At 35.7% G+C, this 18,442-nt stretch overlaps 2 protein-coding genes across 7 annotated transcripts in view; both read left to right on the top strand.

Moving 5' to 3' along the window:
• Positions 1-7,823, top strand: part of LOC109414264 (lebercilin-like protein) — a 28,093-nt gene extending 20,270 nt beyond the window's left edge. For all 3 annotated transcript variants that reach the window (XM_062848813.1, XM_029879683.2, XM_029879682.2), the window contains 2 exons: positions 6,569-6,691; positions 6,752-7,823. In XM_062848813.1, coding sequence (XP_062704797.1) covers positions 6,569-6,691; positions 6,752-7,657 — 1,029 coding nt within the window. In that variant the 3' untranslated portion in view covers positions 7,658-7,823. The remainder of the gene's footprint in view (positions 1-6,568; positions 6,692-6,751) is intronic.
• A 9,208-nt stretch (positions 7,824-17,031) lies between these two features.
• LOC109414263 (ras-interacting protein RIP3) overlaps positions 17,032-18,442 on the top strand; it is a 77,808-nt gene continuing 76,397 nt past the window's right edge. For 2 of the 4 annotated variants that reach the window (XM_029879720.2, XM_062852107.1), the window contains exon 1: positions 17,032-17,872. In XM_029879720.2, coding sequence (XP_029735580.1) covers positions 17,793-17,872 — 80 coding nt within the window. In that variant the 5' untranslated portion in view covers positions 17,032-17,792. The remainder of the gene's footprint in view (positions 17,873-18,442) is intronic. The other 2 variants (XM_029879722.2, XM_029879721.2) reach the window with 2 other exon arrangements.

Below are 18,442 nucleotides of genomic sequence, written 5' to 3'. Positions count from 1 at the left end.
TCAAGAGCAATCCCTAGAGGAACTCCTGAAGGAATGCCTGTAGGAGCTCCTGAAGGAACTCCAGCAGACATACCTGAGAGAATTTCTGGAGAAATCTCTAGAGAAATTCCATGAGCTATCTTCTAAGGAACTCCTGGAGGAATCTCTAGAGAAATCCCTAGAGAAATTTTTGGTGGATTTCATTGAAGAATCACTTCCAGGAAGAATCCCTGGAGGAATTCTTGAACAAATCCCTGAAAGAATTCCTGGAGGGTTTCCTGGATGAACCCCTGGTGCAATCTCTAGAAGAATTACTCGAGGTATATCTAGAGGAATACCTGGAGGAATTTCTAGAGGAATTTCTAGAGGAATCCTGGAACCACTCCTGAAGAAATTTCTGGAGGAATCCCAAGAAGAGAGCTTGGAGTTATTTTTTAAATAATCCCAAAAGTTATTTCAGAAAAATCACAGAAGGAATTCCCGTGTGAATTTCTGAAGAAATCCCATGAGGAATTCCTTAGGGAATCACAGGAGAGTTTTCTTATCGAATTCCTGTAAGATTCTGAAGGAATCACTGGATGAAAAATTCTGAAGAATTCCATGTCTGCAATAATTCCTGGACGAATTATTGAAGGAACACTTGTATCTGAAGAATTTCTGCTAGACATTCCTAAAGAATTACTGTAAATTCCAGATGGATTAATTGAAGCAATCTCTAGTGAAATTCTGGAAGACATATCTGAAGGAATACCTGCAGAAATACTATAAAAGATCTCTGGTTAAACTCTCGAAGGAAACCGTCAAAACAGAACTGGAAAAATCACTGAAGGAACCTCTAAAGATATCGAAATCCCCACTCATGGACAAATCCCCAAAAAAATGTCTTGTGGAATCCCAAGATGCATTCTTGAAGGAATCTCTGTGAGAACCCAGTCATTTTGAAATATCGGGCGACCATGTCATCTCAAGTTAGGCCCCCTGGGCCCCTCCAGAAAAAAATCATCCGGTTTTTCCGGGTTGTAGTAATCCTCAGAAACCTGCCGGTTGGTGGCAGCCCTCTCAAACCAGTTGAATTTCTCGCTCGGTAGATGCTAGCGCGACCATTCCGCGTCCCGACATCGTTTTACTTGTCCTTGCTTGCTAGCTGATATATAGGTCTGTACCATGGTAGTAAAATCGGACAGGCTGAATCCTGAAGCGCCGAAATATGCAGACTACCACCAATACTGGCGTACTCCTATTTCGTGAAGATTCTCATTATTATCAACGATCTATGACCTAAGCCGAAAAAAATAGTGTCTTACCTGCTCTTACTGACGCCTTAGCTTGAACAATCATGTTGAATCTCTAGTTTCCCTCAGAGGGTAATCGGATTCCGATGCCACAATAGGGCACTGCACTGTTTTGATTTTGTATGGGATTTTGACGTTTCGTGGCCTTGTTGTTTACAAAATTTCTGTAAGAGTGAAAGAGAAGGAGATAATTTCATGCACTGCCCTATAGCCTTGCATGATCACTTACAATGTTGACGTATCTGTTTAGAAGCATTCGTAGTGCCTGCCTACTGTGTTTTTTAACATCCAGTTCCATAGCGAAGTGCCCCGTAAGGTGATTTGTATGGGAGCTCCCCGTTCCAGAGACCGGAGAGGTCTCGCACCAAGCTAAGAACCTTCCCCGGTCCCAAAAATACCCACACACAAAATTTCACACCGATCGGTTCAGTAGTTTCCGAATCCATAGCGGTCAGACAGACAGACAGACAGACAGACAGACAGACAGACAGACAGACAGACAGACAGACAGACAGACAGACAGACAGACAGAAATTCATTTATATATATATATATAGATAGATATATTTTCCAGAACGGAAGGGACATTTTTTCCGGGGTGACTGGCGAGTCGAAGAGGGTAGAAGTTTCCGTTTTTTTATAATTATTTGTTGTAATTGACAAAATAAACAATCGGGCGCTTTTTCTTTCTATGACTTGCTTGGCTTTTTGTTTTTTTTTGGTTTTGGAAGGTATGCGATTCACTATTGAGCCTTAAAATTATTTTGCATCTGAATATCAATGCGTCAAGTCAATATCAATGCGTCAAGCCTGTACCAACACACAGTGGCCGGAAGCCGGACAAAACCTCAAAAATCGACTTCAATTTTCCATTTTTCTAATATTTTTCTTCCATTACAGATACTTCAACTAAAAAAACCCCAAATTTTCAAGTCATTTGGTCAAAAATTGAGTCTTGTAGATTTTTTCAAAGTTGAGGTTTTGTGTGGTATTTTACTAGTGTTGTTTGTCTTTATTTTATGAGCTTTCTTCATGAGCTCGTTGTGAAACTCAGGAAGATTTGAATAATGTGACAATATTTTTGGTGTTTTTGGGTATAAATAGCCATTACATTTCAGGGTTTGTTTGGAATCTAATCACAAAATTATTATGTTTTTACAACATGCAAAAATATTGACTTTTATGAAATTTTGAAAAAAAACTTCGTTTTAAAGAAATCCAGTACTTGTTTAGGAAACATCAGAAAACGACGCCATATCCCGGATCTGACGTGCAATTTTGTCTAGTTTTTGGCTATATAGGTCACTGTTTGCGCATTTTTGCGCTAAGCACGAAAAAAAATTTTTTTTTTCCTATCAGGTCAGAATGGAGCCGCATGGTTGCGCAGGAAGTGATATTGTTTGAAGTTTATATTTTATCATCATATCCCTGGCCAAGTTCGCAGGGGTTGACGGTATTAAAGTGAAGGAGTTTCATTTTGATTATTGTAATGTAGTGTTCTTTAGTGAAACATATCACCTTTTTAACACTTTAATGCACCTCCAACGGTTCATCACGAACCGGCTGCTGCAGATGGAGTATGGCTGATCATATGCATCAGACATGCTCGATAAACACGGAGGAACCGCCAGGGCTCAGTAGAGTCTATTCCCAAGCAATAGTTCCAAGTCGTTTGGTGTAGAGAAGGTTTTGATGATCATTACAAATCCTAATAAAAGTATTATAGGATTTGTGACAGGTTTTGGAACCTTTTACAGCCAGCTGACTTCAAAATGTTGTTTGGGCTCTATTTCCCACGTTTCTCGGTTGATTTTGATTAGTAATTTATTAATGTGATTTTTTACAATGTTTCGATTTTTTACAATGTTAGTTGGTCATATTTTTCTTTAAATAATGCAATTAAAATCAACCGACGAATTAATAGTGGAAAGGAGTTTTGCAGCACTTAATTGTGCTGATAGATTCGAAGCTAACGTGCGAACATTTAAACGCATTGTTGACATCAATGCGTTCGACGTGACATTTTGGACAAAAGCTGACTGCTTTTTATTAACTGAACAACGTTACTTTTGTATGACTAGGTTGACATTTCTAGACCACGCATGAGAAAATGACATGGTTTATCGAGGTAGGAACCGATAGGACAGAACGAATTTGGATATTTTCCATAGTATTTGTAGGGGGATGAATACATAATAGTTGACAAGCAATTTTTGTTTTATTACAATCAACTGACCAACTTGGCGTATTTTTGTTTATCTCTTAGATGGTATTATGACACCAACAGAAAAATATCAGGAGTTCAGTTACATGTTTCTGTGGGTTTTTCACCGATGACAATTTAAGGACACAAGAGATGAACACAGAGAAGTAGAAATCAAGAAAACAGTTTGACACAGAATCGACTATATTTTAACATACGGGTTCGACTGATTCGACGAATCTATCTAGAAGTATCTAGAAGACAATTGACGCTAAGATTGAAAAAAAGCTTGCAGTTGGGACTAGACTAAAATAGTGGCCGATAGGAAACAATGCGCTAGACAGCATTATTATTCATTTTTTAATATTTACCCGTAGGCTTTTCGCCGGTTGACAGTACAGCATTTAGCTGTGTACGAAGATACGGATTAGTTGGTGTACAGATGACAGGGTTCTCACGGGGAGTGCTTCAAGCGAGGATTACATAACAACTGACAATAAAGAAACCTATTTTCCTTGACTTTCTACGCAATGGACATCCGACCAAACAAACGTGTTTTCGTTAATCTCCTCTCTCGTCTCTTTTTAATAACTACATTCAGCATATTTCCAATAAAACTACACTTCAATATAGCAAAGACTAAAGCTACTATAATAGAACAGACCAGAATGACTTAATTGACTATTACCTTGGAGATCTACTTCATATAACAAGTTGACAAGAACCTAACTAAATACATGGACCATACTACAAAAAAAACAATTGACAAAAAGAGTAAAAAGGGAAACTTTTTTTAAAACTATTTTTGTTCAACGCAGGCCAAAACAGTGTCGACTTGGGCCACGCACGCCTACGTACTTCTGTGTGTTGAAACAAAAATAGAGGCTCCTAGAAGCAAATGTAGGGAAAGGGTGCGGTGTAGAACATAAGCACAGTGTTGCTACCGCCGTAATCACTTTGAAAAAAAAAAAAAAAAAAAAGTTTATATTTTATCATCATATAATTCAAATTGACTTCAGGTAATTCTCATTCTAGTAAGAAGCCTTCACTATGGCACGTGGTGATAGGGGGAGGGGAGCGGAATATGGGGGGAGGGTTGATTGATAACGTGATAGGTGATGGGCACAGTCTGACATTTTTTATTTTTTTCCAATATTATTTTATTTTTGACAGAAAATCACAACAAGATGGGTGTTTCAGTTAAAAAGCATTGAGCTGGAAGAGAAGAATGATTAAGCCTTTATTTACTTAGACACTATTTACATCCCGATTGTTAAAGATGGTGTTGCTTCACCAAATACAACTAACTCTTTTGACCATAAAAATAAAGGCAAAAAACAATTGTGAAAAACATGTAACAAAAACTACAAAACATTGCTCATTGGTTGGAAAGTGGTCGACACATCTTAATCGTTAGAATTGCTCATAAAGCTTGGAAGCAACCTATTCACGACTATTATCGTAGTTTCAATATATAATGACACAAATTCATTGACATGTACGCGTTTCTCCTTTACACGCACATCGCTACAGTTCAAAGCAGCTGTCATCTATATATAAAATATAAAAAGAATTCACTAAATGGCGTAAAACACTACGTTAAATATTTTTCACGTTAACAACGCGATAACCAAGGCAATCTTTGGTTATTTTAATCGCAATTTTATGAAACGAACATTTTACGCTCTTGATTGAAACCCATTATATATTTTTTGTATGTTATTCATGCGATTTCGTAGACCACATTACTACTTAACGACACACAGAGTTTTAAAGATTTTGAAAATATTTGTTGGAGCTCTACTGTTCATCAATATGATTTTCGATCTCTGATGATCGTTATAAACAACTCCATTGAATACGGCGAATATGTATTGCCATTTCTTTATAGATAGGATTGTTTTGGTTACTTCGACAAGTGATAACAGAGATCAATGTACACTACAACCCAAACTCGTACGAGCACATATGAAGTCGTTTGAACGAGATTGGTAAAAAGAAGTTCATATTTTACGCAGTTCACTATATGACGATATGAGGCTATCTGACCCCATTTTAAATCGTTAACTTACCTCCTTGTACCCACCGTAAAACGTAACGAGGTCGATGGCTGGTTACTGAGAAAAGACCACATTGTGTCAGTCAACTTGGTTTGTATCAGGTTTGATGCATTGAAAGAAAACGTAGGTAATCGAATTTTTCTAATGATTTATGTAGTTTTGAGGATTTTGGAGCACCCTAACAGTAAAAATATACAATTATAGTTAATTACAGTACCAATACATGACTTAAGAAGCCCAAAATTAAAAGGGTATTCAAAATCTACTTTCAAAAACGCATAGTAATAGCTTATTATCGATTACTCTTTACATGCTTCCCATAATCAATAGATTTTAAAAGTTTGAACCACCCTAGTATAGTAAAATCAAAATTTATGAAAAGTTCCATATCAGAAATAGATTAAGGGCACTAAATTCATCATAACCTGTGAATTTTAGCCATTTCGGTTAACATTTGAGGTTTTGTCCGACCTTTGTATGGAGGCCCGCCACTGTGCAACACCCTAGTCCCACACCAAAATACCCTTTTCCTATCCCATGGCGTTTATGTGGCCAGCAAAGACTATTCAGCCATTACCCCTCCTTATCATCGGCTTTGAACTGACTTGCACTCTCACTGCCCCACCAAATGCTGCAAAATGAAAATGAAAATGAAAAATGAAAATGAGTTGGTATTTATTTCACAACTTGTAGCACAAACTTATCAAGTTCATTTGGGTGGATGAAAGTACTGATAATTTGGAGCTGATCCCCGGTAAATAACTTAATATTAGCAAAAACTGCAAATGTTACAAATATGCAGTTATGGACAGTGTACTTGTCACACAATGTACAAATTCATGCAATACCAGGCAAAGAAAGCCCTTTAATTAATAACTGTGGAAATGCTCTAACAACACTAAGTTTAAGAGAGGCAGGCCAAGTTCCAATGCGAATGTTGGGCAATAAAAAAGAAGATCATTCTTGGGGTGGACGTTTAACGCAAAAATATAAAAAAAATTGAAATGTCTTAACAAATCTTTCTGTTCTTATAGATATATGAAAAGAGAACACCTTCTACGCTGCTGAAAAACAGTTACCTGATGAAACCCCCCAAGCCAACTTCAGGACAGCTAATTCGACTACCGAATGGATCTCCAGTAAAACCAGCTTTTCCAGTAAGACAGAACATCCAAATCTGTAGAAAGCTTCCTGGGCACTAATCCATATTTTTTTAGATGCAAAATCCAGCAGAACCTGCGCCGGTGACAAACATGGAAATCGCGCCCAAAAAGCATACCGAAGAACTGGGTGACGGCGACCATAAGTCCCTCAACCCAAGCCCAAAAATGTTGAAACCGTTAGGTACAATCGAAGACCCAACGCCAGCTGTAACACCGGCAAAAGTTAGCAAGTCCAAGAAACGACATCCCATTCCAAAAGTTCGTGAAGAGCAGGAACATGTTGGTGATGATGACAATAATGGAAAAGAAGACGAACACCACTTCGATGAATCCTTCTGTAAGGAGTTCAATCAATACGCTTTGCAAACTGAGGCAGAGTTCGACGAAGCTATTGAACATGAACTATCTAAATTAAAGAACGACATCGAGGTTGATGGCGCCAGCAATAATCTACTGCGCCGTAGGAAGCAGCATTTCGTCACAACAGAGGTCTCCTATGAGGACGATTATGAACCTGATTCCTCTCCAGAAAAAAATCGTGGCAAAATGACTGATCTCTTCGAGCATAAGCTGCACTTAAGTGAATTGGAGGAACAAATTCGCAACATGGGCGGTCCACTGCTGAATGGCGGATTAAAAAAGGACAAGCCATATCAAAATGGTAAGAAAGTCTCATCGCCTGGTGACACGGATGTGGATTCCAGTACTAGTACCAGCGCGAGCAGAGATTCGTCTTCAAAGGAATTTGAGTCAATGAAGCGAGAAATCAGGGAGAGTATTATGAAGAAGGAGTGTTTGTTGGATACATTCTGCGACGAGATCAATGGAAAGGATGACCACAGCAAAGTGCACAATGGTCGGTCGAAGGATTCGCTGAGAAGGAATCAGATTGATCCAAAGAAGAAGAAAAACTTACTCGAAGCTTTGAAGGCAATTGATGGCGACAGTTTTGATAAATAATCTATGTTTGATTTTTTTTTAATCGCCTTGGCTGTAATAGTGCTGCTAATCATATACATAATAACTGTTCGCAATTGTAGCTATTTGGTGAGAGATGCGATGGATTGTATATATATTTTCTATGACTGTAACTATCTGCTGAGAATAAATTATATTTTCTATTGTACGCTATTTTATTTTCATTTACATTTTTGATTTAATCTATCTAGTGTAGGTTAGAGTGCTACAACTAGTACATAAGGGTTAGGCCTGTCCAGCTTTTTAAAAATGTTCTCTGATTCTCAAGTCCACCCCCATATTTTGATTGGCATCCTAAAAGAAGTAACTGGTCAAAATTTCAGCCAAATCCATTGAAATTAAGGGGTGCATCAAATCAATTTTGTGTTTTTCGACTATTTTTGAACTTCAAAAAATCATAACTACACTAAAACTTGTCAAAACTTAATTCTTTTGGCAGAAATTGAAAGCTATACTTGTTTGCTACAACTTCTCCGAGCATCATGTGCCAATAAAGTTGAACGAAACATGTGTAATTATCACATTCGTAATCAGAAAAACCTTAAAAAGTTGATTTTTTGATAGATTTTGTTCTGGAACACCCTTATATACGTAATAAGTTGAATTTTTCAAAACGGCATCATATTCTCCAATGTTTGTTGGTCATTTGCTTCTTTGACACCAATGCTGTAGAAGTTGAGCAAAAATTACTAAAATTCGTGAAAGCCAAATGTGGCCTAAAAAGTAGCTTTTCGGGTGCAATCACGCTTTGGCGCGCAAAAAGTGGCATCGCGTCAGCACTGATATGATAGCCAACACCTGTCATCACGCTTGTTTGTTATCACCCGTGATAGGGGGTAGCCAAGGCAAACTACTAGGAAGCAAAGCTACTACGTTCAGTACAATTTCGCGCCACAGCGTGATTGTCCCCAAAAAGCTAGTTTTTAGGCCACATTTGGCTTTCCCGAATTTTAATATTTTTTGTTCAAATCCTACAGCATTGGTGTCAAAGAAACAAATAACCAAAAAACATGAGAGAATATGATGCTGTTTTAAAATATCAAACTCATTACGTATATTAGGGTGTTCCAGAACGAAATCTATCAAAAAATCAACTTTTTAGGGTTTTTCTGATCACAAATGTGATAATTACACATGCTTCCTTCAATTTTATTGGCACATGTTGTTCGGAGAAGTTGTAGCAAACAAGTATAGCTTTCAATTTCTGCCGAAAGAATTAAGTTTTGACAAGTTTTAGTGTAGTTATGATGTAGTTATGAACAAACAAACAAACAAACAAACAAACAAACAAACAAACAAACAAACAAACAAACAAACAAACAAACAAACAAACAAACAAACAAACAAACAAACAAACAAACAAACAAACAAACAAACAAACAAACAAACAAACAAACAAACAAACAAACAAACAAACAAACAAACAAACAAACAAACAAACAAACAAACAAACAAACAAACAAACAAACAAACAAACAAACAAACAAACAAACAAACAAACAAACAAACAAACAAACAAACAAACAAACAAACAAACAAACAAACAAACAAACAAACAAACAAACAAACAAACAAACAAACAAACAAACAAACAAACAAACAAACAAACAAACAAACAAACAAACAAACAAACAAACAAACAAACAAACAAACAAACAAACAAACAAACAAACAAACAAACAAACAAACAAACAAACAAACAAACAAACAAACAAACAAACAAACAAACAAACAAACAAACAAACAAACAAACAAACAAACAAACAAACAAACAAACAAACAAACAAACAAACAAACAAACAAACAAACAAACAAACAAACAAACAAACAAACAAACAAACAAACAAACAAACAAACAAACAAACAAACAAACAAACAAACAAACAAACAAACAAACAAACAAACAAACAAACAAACAAACAAACAAACAAACAAACAAACAAACAAACAAACAAACAAACAAACAAACAAACAAACAAACAAACAAACAAACAAACAAACAAACAAACAAACAAACAAACAAACAAACAAACAAACAAACAAACAAACAAACAAACAAACAAACAAACAAACAAACAAACAAACAAACAAACAAACAAACAAACAAACAAACAAACAAACAAACAAACAAACAAACAAACAAACAAACAAACAAACAAACAAACAAACAAACAAACAAACAAACAAACAAACAAACAAACAAACAAACAAACAAACAAACAAACAAACAAACAAACAAACAAACAAACAAACAAACAAACAAACAAACAAACAAACAAACAAACAAACAAACAAACAAACAAACAAACAAACAAACAAACAAACAAACAAACAAACAAACAAACAAACAAACAAACAAACAAACAAACAAACAAACAAACAAACAAACAAACAAACAAACAAACAAACAAACAAACAAACAAACAAACAAACAAACAAACAAACAAACAAACAAACAAACAAACAAACAAACAAACAAACAAACAAACAAACAAACAAACAAACAAACAAACAAACAAACAAACAAACAAACAAACAAACAAACAAACAAACAAACAAACAAACAAACAAACAAACAAACAAACAAACAAACAAACAAACAAACAAACAAACAAACAAACAAACAAACAAACAAACAAACAAACAAACAAACAAACAAACAAACAAACAAACAAACAAACAAACAAACAAACAAACAAACAAACAAACAAACAAACAAACAAACAAACAAACAAACAAACAAACAAACAAACAAACAAACAAACAAACAAACAAACAAACAAACAAACAAACAAACAAACAAACAAACAAACAAACAAACAAACAAACAAACAAACAAACAAACAAACAAACAAACAAACAAACAAACAAACAAACAAACAAACAAACAAACAAACAAACAAACAAACAAACAAACAAACAAACAAACAAACAAACAAACAAACAAACAAACAAACAAACAAACAAACAAACAAACAAACAAACAAACAAACAAACAAACAAACAAACAAACAAACAAACAAACAAACAAACAAACAAACAAACAAACAAACAAACAAACAAACAAACAAACAAACAAACAAACAAACAAACAAACAAACAAACAAACAAACAAACAAACAAACAAACAAACAAACAAACAAACAAACAAACAAACAAACAAACAAACAAACAAACAAGAGAATGAGTGAGTTAAGGCTTCTTACGGCAGCATCGGTAGCCATGTTGGATATGTGGCTCGAAATTTCAAACTGATAATTCTCAGCCAAGAAAGCGAATATTCGTATGAAAAAGTATCATCCTATATGCTCACTCGCAGTGATTGTGATGATACTTTTTCAGCTGCGTTACTGCAGAATTATCAGTTTTTAATCACTTCAAAAACACGAGGCAAACAATCATTGAAAATCAAAAAGTCAATATGGGTACTCACTAAACAGATTAAATTGCTTCGTAAGCCATGATTTTCTGCTTATTTGAAATGTTTCATGATTTTGCTAATGAAATAATCAAAGATTGCCTTGGTGATCACGACGTTTAATCAGTTTAATCAGTTCACGCTGTTAAGTGAATCCCCCTAATGATTCGTTTGAAGGTTAGTTATGCATCATGACACCATAACCCTTTCGTGACGAACCAGCACAATTGTGCTGTTGAGCGGTAGCAGTTTTGCATATTTTTTTCATCTGTTTAGACTTTGTTTTATGTGATGTAAACTGTTTCAAAAATTAAGCTATTACTAATACTTGTTTGTGTGTAAACAAACTTTTGTTTACGTTGCCTGTGAGATTTACCACAACAAGGTAAACAAAAAATGGACAAAAACCGTAAAATATGAAAAAGTTTTGCCTGTCGCATAATTTTTATTTCCGATTTGTCTAGGTAGGGAATCGCGCCACTTGGACGGTGGCTTCTATATTCGTCTGTTTTCCACTATAACTCAGTCAAATTTGAACCAATTCACACAATTTTTGGAATGCAGTGAGATAGGTATAGTATTTACCCGTGTACAACATTTCAAGTCAATTGGTTCAAAATTGATTGAGTTATACAGTCAACTTTCGCTCGTTGCACTAAGCTCATAGCCCAGTTAGTGAAAGACTTTCACTAGTCGGGCTGAGTTTTCAGCTGTCAAATAATCTCTAACAATAGAGATTCAGGGCTACCAACCTAGACAAATCGTGCTTCACGTCGAAAAGTGACGTTTGACTTCGTTTTAACTGGGCTATAGCCCACCTAACGGGCGCCCAGTTAAAACGAAGCCCACCTAAACGTAGCCCAACGAACGAAAGTTGACTGTAGTGGAAAACAGACGAATATAGAAGCCACCGCCCAAGTAGCGCGATACCCTAGTCAAAGCTAGAAATCGAAAGATAAAGAGTAGTTCTTTCAAATGATGCAAAATAATTGTTGTTTTGTTGGGAAATCTTAGAGTTCTGGAGAGCCAAAGTTGAGCCATTTGTATGGAGATTTCAATTTTTTGCGCTCCGTCACGAAAGGGATAAGAGAAAGTTGTCCCAATTAGCAAATGTAGGGGAAGAAATACTACGCTACAAGTTTACCAAATATCTCAGCTCAATACATATTCAATAGGTTTCAACTTTTGCAAAGATTAAGGGGTTCACAAAGCAGTGCACTGCGTTAACTCTTATGTGGTCGACAGAGTACCCGGATTCTTAGTTCCCATTTTAAAAGCACGATGTCGGAAAAATGTCGGACATATAACGGTTAAAGACAAACGTCTTGAAATCCCGCTGCAACAGTGCATCAGAACTTCAGGCGTACAAATTTTAAGAAGCAAGCTTCAAACAACAGTGCATTTTATTATTCTGTTCTTAAAATATGAAGATCAGTTACGCTGCATTTGTTTACGAAGAGATACAGGGAATGGCCAAAATGTTTGGGATAGGCACCTTTTTTTCTCTCACAAAAAAATCAACATGCTATAACTTTTCATAAAGCGCATCAAAAAAATCTTAAATTTTGACTGTTTGTCAACCTACTATACAGGGGATGGCCAAAATGTTTGGGATAGGCAACTTTTTTTTCTCTTACAAAAAAGTTCAACATGCTATAACTTTTTATAGAGCGCATCAAAAAATCTCAAATTTTGACTGTTTGTCAACCTACTATATGTGCATCATTGGTACAAATTTATGCTCGATTGATTAATATTTCGCAAAGTTAGAACCGTTTGGGTAAAACACTATTTTTCAGACAACTCATTTTTGAGCTGTCATATCTCGGAAACCGGTGAACCAAATTGAATGAAAATTTGAACGTAAACTATCAATATGTAAATGCTTTACGAACTATTAAAACTTAGTTACTTTTTAAACGATGAAAAAAGTTATCATGGATTGACACTTTTAGGATTTTCCTCGAAAAAATGTAATTTTTTTACATCAATGTCAATAAATTTTCGTGATGATATCCAAAGATTTTCCACTTCTGTTCTCAAATTATCTCTAATCAGATATATTAGAGCCTATTTAGATTGATGGAAGAACACATTTAATAATTTTTGTGTGGTATTGTAAATATGACTTATTTTCCTCTATATGGGTAAAAATTTCAACTCGGTATAACTTAATTCGTCGTGAGAAAATATTACATTTTATAACGTCGTATTAAGTATCAATATATTGTTGATAAACGTTAAAAAAATCATTCAATTCGGTTCACTGGTTTCCGAGATATGACAGCTCAAAAATGAGTTGACTAAAAAATAGTGTTTTACCCGAACGGTTCTAACTTTGCGAAATATTAATCAATCGAGCATAAATTTGTACCAATGATGCACATATAGTAGGTTGACAAACAGTCAAAATTTGAGATTTTATGATGCACTCTATGAAAAGTTACAGCATGTTCAATTTTTTTGTGGGAGAAAAAAAGTTGCCTATCCCAAACATTTTGGCCATCCCCTGTATGTGCATCATTGGTACAAATTTGGGCTCGATTGATTAATATTTCGCAAAGTTAGAACCGTTTGGGTAAAACACTATTTTTTAGACAACTCATTTTTGAGCTGTCATATCTCGGAAACCAGTGAACCGAATTGAATGAAATTTTGAACGTACTCTAACAATATGTAAACACTTCACAAACTATTGAAACATAGGTACTTTTTAAACGTTGAAAAAAGTTATCATGGATTGACACTTTTTGGATTTCTCTCGAAAAAATGTAATTCTTTTACATCAATGTCAATAAATTTTAGTGTTGATATCCTAAGATTTTCCACTTCTGTTCTCAAACTATCTCTAATCAGATATATTAGAGCCTATTTAGATTGAAGGAAGAACACATTTAATAATTTTTGTGTAGTATTTTAAATTTGACTTATTTTCCTCTATATGGGAAAAAAATTCAACCCGGTATAACTTAATTCCCCGTGAGAAAATATTACATTTTATAACGTCGTATTAAGTATCAATATATTGTTGATAAACGTTAAAAAAAATTCATTCAATTCGGTTCACTGGTTTCCGAGATATGACAGTTCAAAAATTAATTGTCTAAAAAATAGTGTTTTACCCGAACGGTGCTAACTTCGCGAAAAGTTAATCAATTGAGCCCAAATTTGTACCAATGGTGCACATATAATAGGTTGACAAACAGTCAACATTTGAGATTTTTTGATGCACTCTATGAAAAGTTACAGCATGTTGATTTTTTTTTTGGGAGAAAAAAGTTGATTATCCCAAACATTATGGCCATCCCCTGTATGTGCGCTCGAAATCGTGAGTAGGTGCCAAAGTCGGCCATTATGGCGGCCATTTTGGGATTCTAACAAGTCTGTCCTCCAAGTCATTCTACGTAAACCAAGGCATTCTTTAATTATTTCATTGTCAAACGAATCAGTATTTTGGTAAGTGATGCAAAACATTGTTATATATATACCGTAATCCGGGGTCAAATTGATCACTTTAAAATAACTTTTGTGGATAACATCAGTGCCAATTCAAATATTACCAAAAGAATTTCTGTAAAACCAGTACCCTGTGGATCTCCATGGAACCATGTAACAGAATTTTGTTCAACAAATTTGAACTTTAAGTTAAATAACTCCAAATATCTAAATATTGGAAATGCCACCTTGGGGCGAAATTGATCAGTATACAATTAAGCATCGGTTGGAAAAGAAAATTTCCTTTTCCGGTTGATTTTGCTCTTCTAAAACCGAATAAAGCGTTCAAAATCTTATAACTAGTGAATTTAATACTTAAAATGCAAAATTAAATTTTGAAATTTTCCTTTAAACGCCTATAGGTAGGCAATTTCATTTGAAATAAGTGATTTCTATGACAATAAATGACTATTTCATCATAAAATGAACTTTTTAATAACTATTTCATGTTCTGATTAGCTACAGTAGACGTTCGATAACTGCAACATGTTTACGTTTCACTTAGCGAACAAAAATTCGATAACTGCAACGCCTGACAGTGTCAACAAGCCGTCAATTGACGTAAAATAAACGAAAAATTCATTCGACTATTCATTAGGGCTAACATGGCGCACCATTTTGACGTTTGGCGGTGCGATAACTGCAAATTCGTTGCACTTACCGGACTTGCAGTTAAAAAGCATTGCAGTTAAACCGTTTGCACCGACCGAACGTCTACTGTACATAACTTCCCAACCAAGGCTCCACAAATATGTTAAAACAGAGAATTTATGGGAAGTCCTATTAGCAATCGATTGTTTAGTAGCAATGATTTCATCTAAATGAGAAATACGTTGCAAATTCCTTAAAAAATAAGACAAAACTAACTTTTTTCTAAAATATTAAAAGTCTACACTTATCTCTAGACATCTACGAACCAGATGACGTAAAAAGTTTAAGATCATTACGACGCTCAAGAGTTCCTAGTATGGAATTACAATATAGTACCTGAATGATCAATTTCACCCCGCTGATCAATTTGACCCCGGTTTACGGTATATACTTTTTTTTTGCAATTGCAACTCGGCATAATTTCTTCTTTATGCTGGCCGTTTGAGTGTCGGAATGGCCTATACTTTTCCACACTGTGCGTTGTATAAAACAGTGGCATTATGGTTCATAATGTGACTCATTGCAATTTCTCATCGTAATAGGCTGTTTTACCTCACGCAAATCTGCCAGGAAAAGGCCTACTTTCCCACATTAAATTAACAGTGCGGTAATGGTTCATTACGGAACCGATTTGCGTTGCATAATGAACCATTACAGCACTGTTTTCAGTTTTGATCAACTTCTTGATGCTTTCTGGACGCAAGTTTGAAAAATTGTGACAACTGCACAGCATAAGCTACTATGATCAGACTTCCTTAAACATGGCTACGAACATCAGTGTGAGGTTGATGAAAAAGTTTTGTTGAAAACTATCATCAAGTGGTAATTTATGGAATTGCAAAAAACGTTGTACGCAACTCGGTGCAGAACTCGATTTTTACAGCACTTGCCGTAATTATCCAACTCGCACAGAACAGATGTCTTCGAACAAATTTGAAGTTTCGAGGTGGAAGTCGTAAAGTTTTCACATGGAGAACAAGATTGGAATGAATTTCTTTGGAGAAATAAAAAATCATCAAAGCGTGCCGCGTTCTCGCCCTATGCTCGCTGTACACCATCAGGTTCGCTAGTGTAGTAGAATAACTAGCCACAGAATGTCAATGTCGCGAGCGTTCGTGTGACCAACATCTAGTTTGCCACGCCCTTACAGCGTCAGTACCGTTCCTACAAGTGTCAAACCATTTTTTATTGCCAAAACAAAACATCCACAACAACATGTGTATTAAAAAATAGTGGATACATACGTCTGTGGTATCAAATAAAATTAATTAGTTTATTGGCTACAGCGCCATTAGCGATTTAATTACTCATACATCTACTGCTAGTGTCCAGCAATCAAACGAGCGGCTCTTTTCGGCAAGCCTCGTTGGATAAATGTACGACTCGTGCTGTAAAAATCTTCATTCTGCACCTTGTTGCGTAAACTACTACCAATAAAATGTTTTAGGCAACTCGACGCAAAACTCATTTATACAGCACTCGTTGTATTTATACAACTTAAGCAGCCTCGTTGGATAAATGTACGACTCGTGCTGTAAAAACCATCATATTGCAACTTATTGCATAAATAACTATTACCGGTTGTTTCAAATTCCGCACCCATTTCACACCCAGTATGTTTCGTGGTCCACGTGCTTGCTTTCAGGCGCATGCTCTCCAATTTTTATAGTATAGGTGTATCTCTCCGACGTCAGTGGAGCTCTGTTTCACTCCCGTCATTCGTTACTTGTTTTTTGCTCTTCCTTCTTGTCTGTGCTTTTTGTACGGTAGCCATATGATTCATTCATAGCTCGCCTAGTACGGGCAATCTTACAAAAATATTGTACTTTTCAACGTCGAACGTGTCGGTCGTGTGTATCGCAGACGTGTGTTTTCGTTGTTAGCTCGATCAGAGCATAGTGAGGGCTAGGAGCAAACAACTTGAACAAGTTTAGCGCAAGATTTCTCTATCTACGTACGCTTTGTATAGTGAAAAATCTGGTATGTGCAATGAAAAGAAGAGATTTTTCTTTATAAGCAAAGAATTTCACTCTTACGATTTTCTACGAATATATCGTGATAGTCACGGTGATAGTTGATCTGTCTTATATCAACAAGTCAGGTTTTCAGGTGAAAAACAAAGTGCAGAAGTTCTCCGAGGTGGGTTTCGAAATATCGACAAAGCAAGCATAGTATAAATCGAATGGGAGTGAAGGAAAATTTGATTTGGCAGCTGCCAAGAATTTGCAACACCAAAAGGCATGGCTGATGAGTGAAGTGGAAAGCAAGTGTGTATAACTAGTGCAAATGTGCAAATGCCGAAAGTACCGATACATCATCAGTGCGTAATCTGTTTTGGGGGAAAGGTATAATTGCGATAATCAATTTTGTGCAAACCCAGCCGCCAAGGCGTGTTGTGTGAGGAGTGAAGAAGAGAATAAAGCAGATTGGAGGAAATTTTTGAAGGTCGCATCTGTGTAACCAGCCAGTACCTAAAGGTAGCTGTATAGTGCCGTGCGATTAGATCGAGATTCGAATAGCGGTCACTCGCCGCAAATCCGGCCCGGCTAAACAATGGCCCGGCTAACAGAGGAGATGGTCATTGCCAGGTCCAAGCAATCCGATCTGGCAGCAATCAAAAAGCTGAACTGTTGGTAAGTTGAAATGCTTACAATTTGAAGAAACAAAATATTTGCAATAATTATAATTTTACTATTTTATGTTTTCAATAATAAGGTGACTTTGTGTATTATCGGCAGGTTAATTCTCTTCGTCATAAGGGGTTTCTGTCGACGAAATTGCCCGAAACATGGTCCTATAACTAATCTTGGTTGGGAAATGTTTGAGGCCAACTTTGAGTTCAATAGGCTTAAAAAAACCTCCCACACGCTAGTTTGAATATACCCATTAATGGGTACTTTATTTAGTACCCATTTCAAACTAAAGCTTAACCCATTTAATGGGTATTTGCCGTTTACCCATTATTGGGTATTGGCCACAAACTTCATAAAATGGGTATTTTTTACACTTAATCTCCAACTAAAAAACCTCATTATGTATTTCGAGAGCAATATTGCAGATTGAAATTAGGGTATTCGACAAGACTTTTAAAAATGGAAAAGCAGAAAAAGTACATATTTAAATTATATATTTATCAGGCAATATAAAAGGACAGTTAGCTTTATATCTTATTATCTAATTATCCTTCATTTTTGAAGCGGATC

The sequence above is a fragment of the Aedes albopictus genome, chromosome 2 (assembly GCF_035046485.1).
Source record: "Aedes albopictus strain Foshan chromosome 2, AalbF5, whole genome shotgun sequence".
Classification (NCBI taxonomy): domain Eukaryota; kingdom Metazoa; phylum Arthropoda; class Insecta; order Diptera; family Culicidae; genus Aedes; species Aedes albopictus.
The sequence above is the reverse complement of the archived record's forward strand: the minus strand, read 5'-3'. Positions and strand labels throughout refer to the sequence as shown.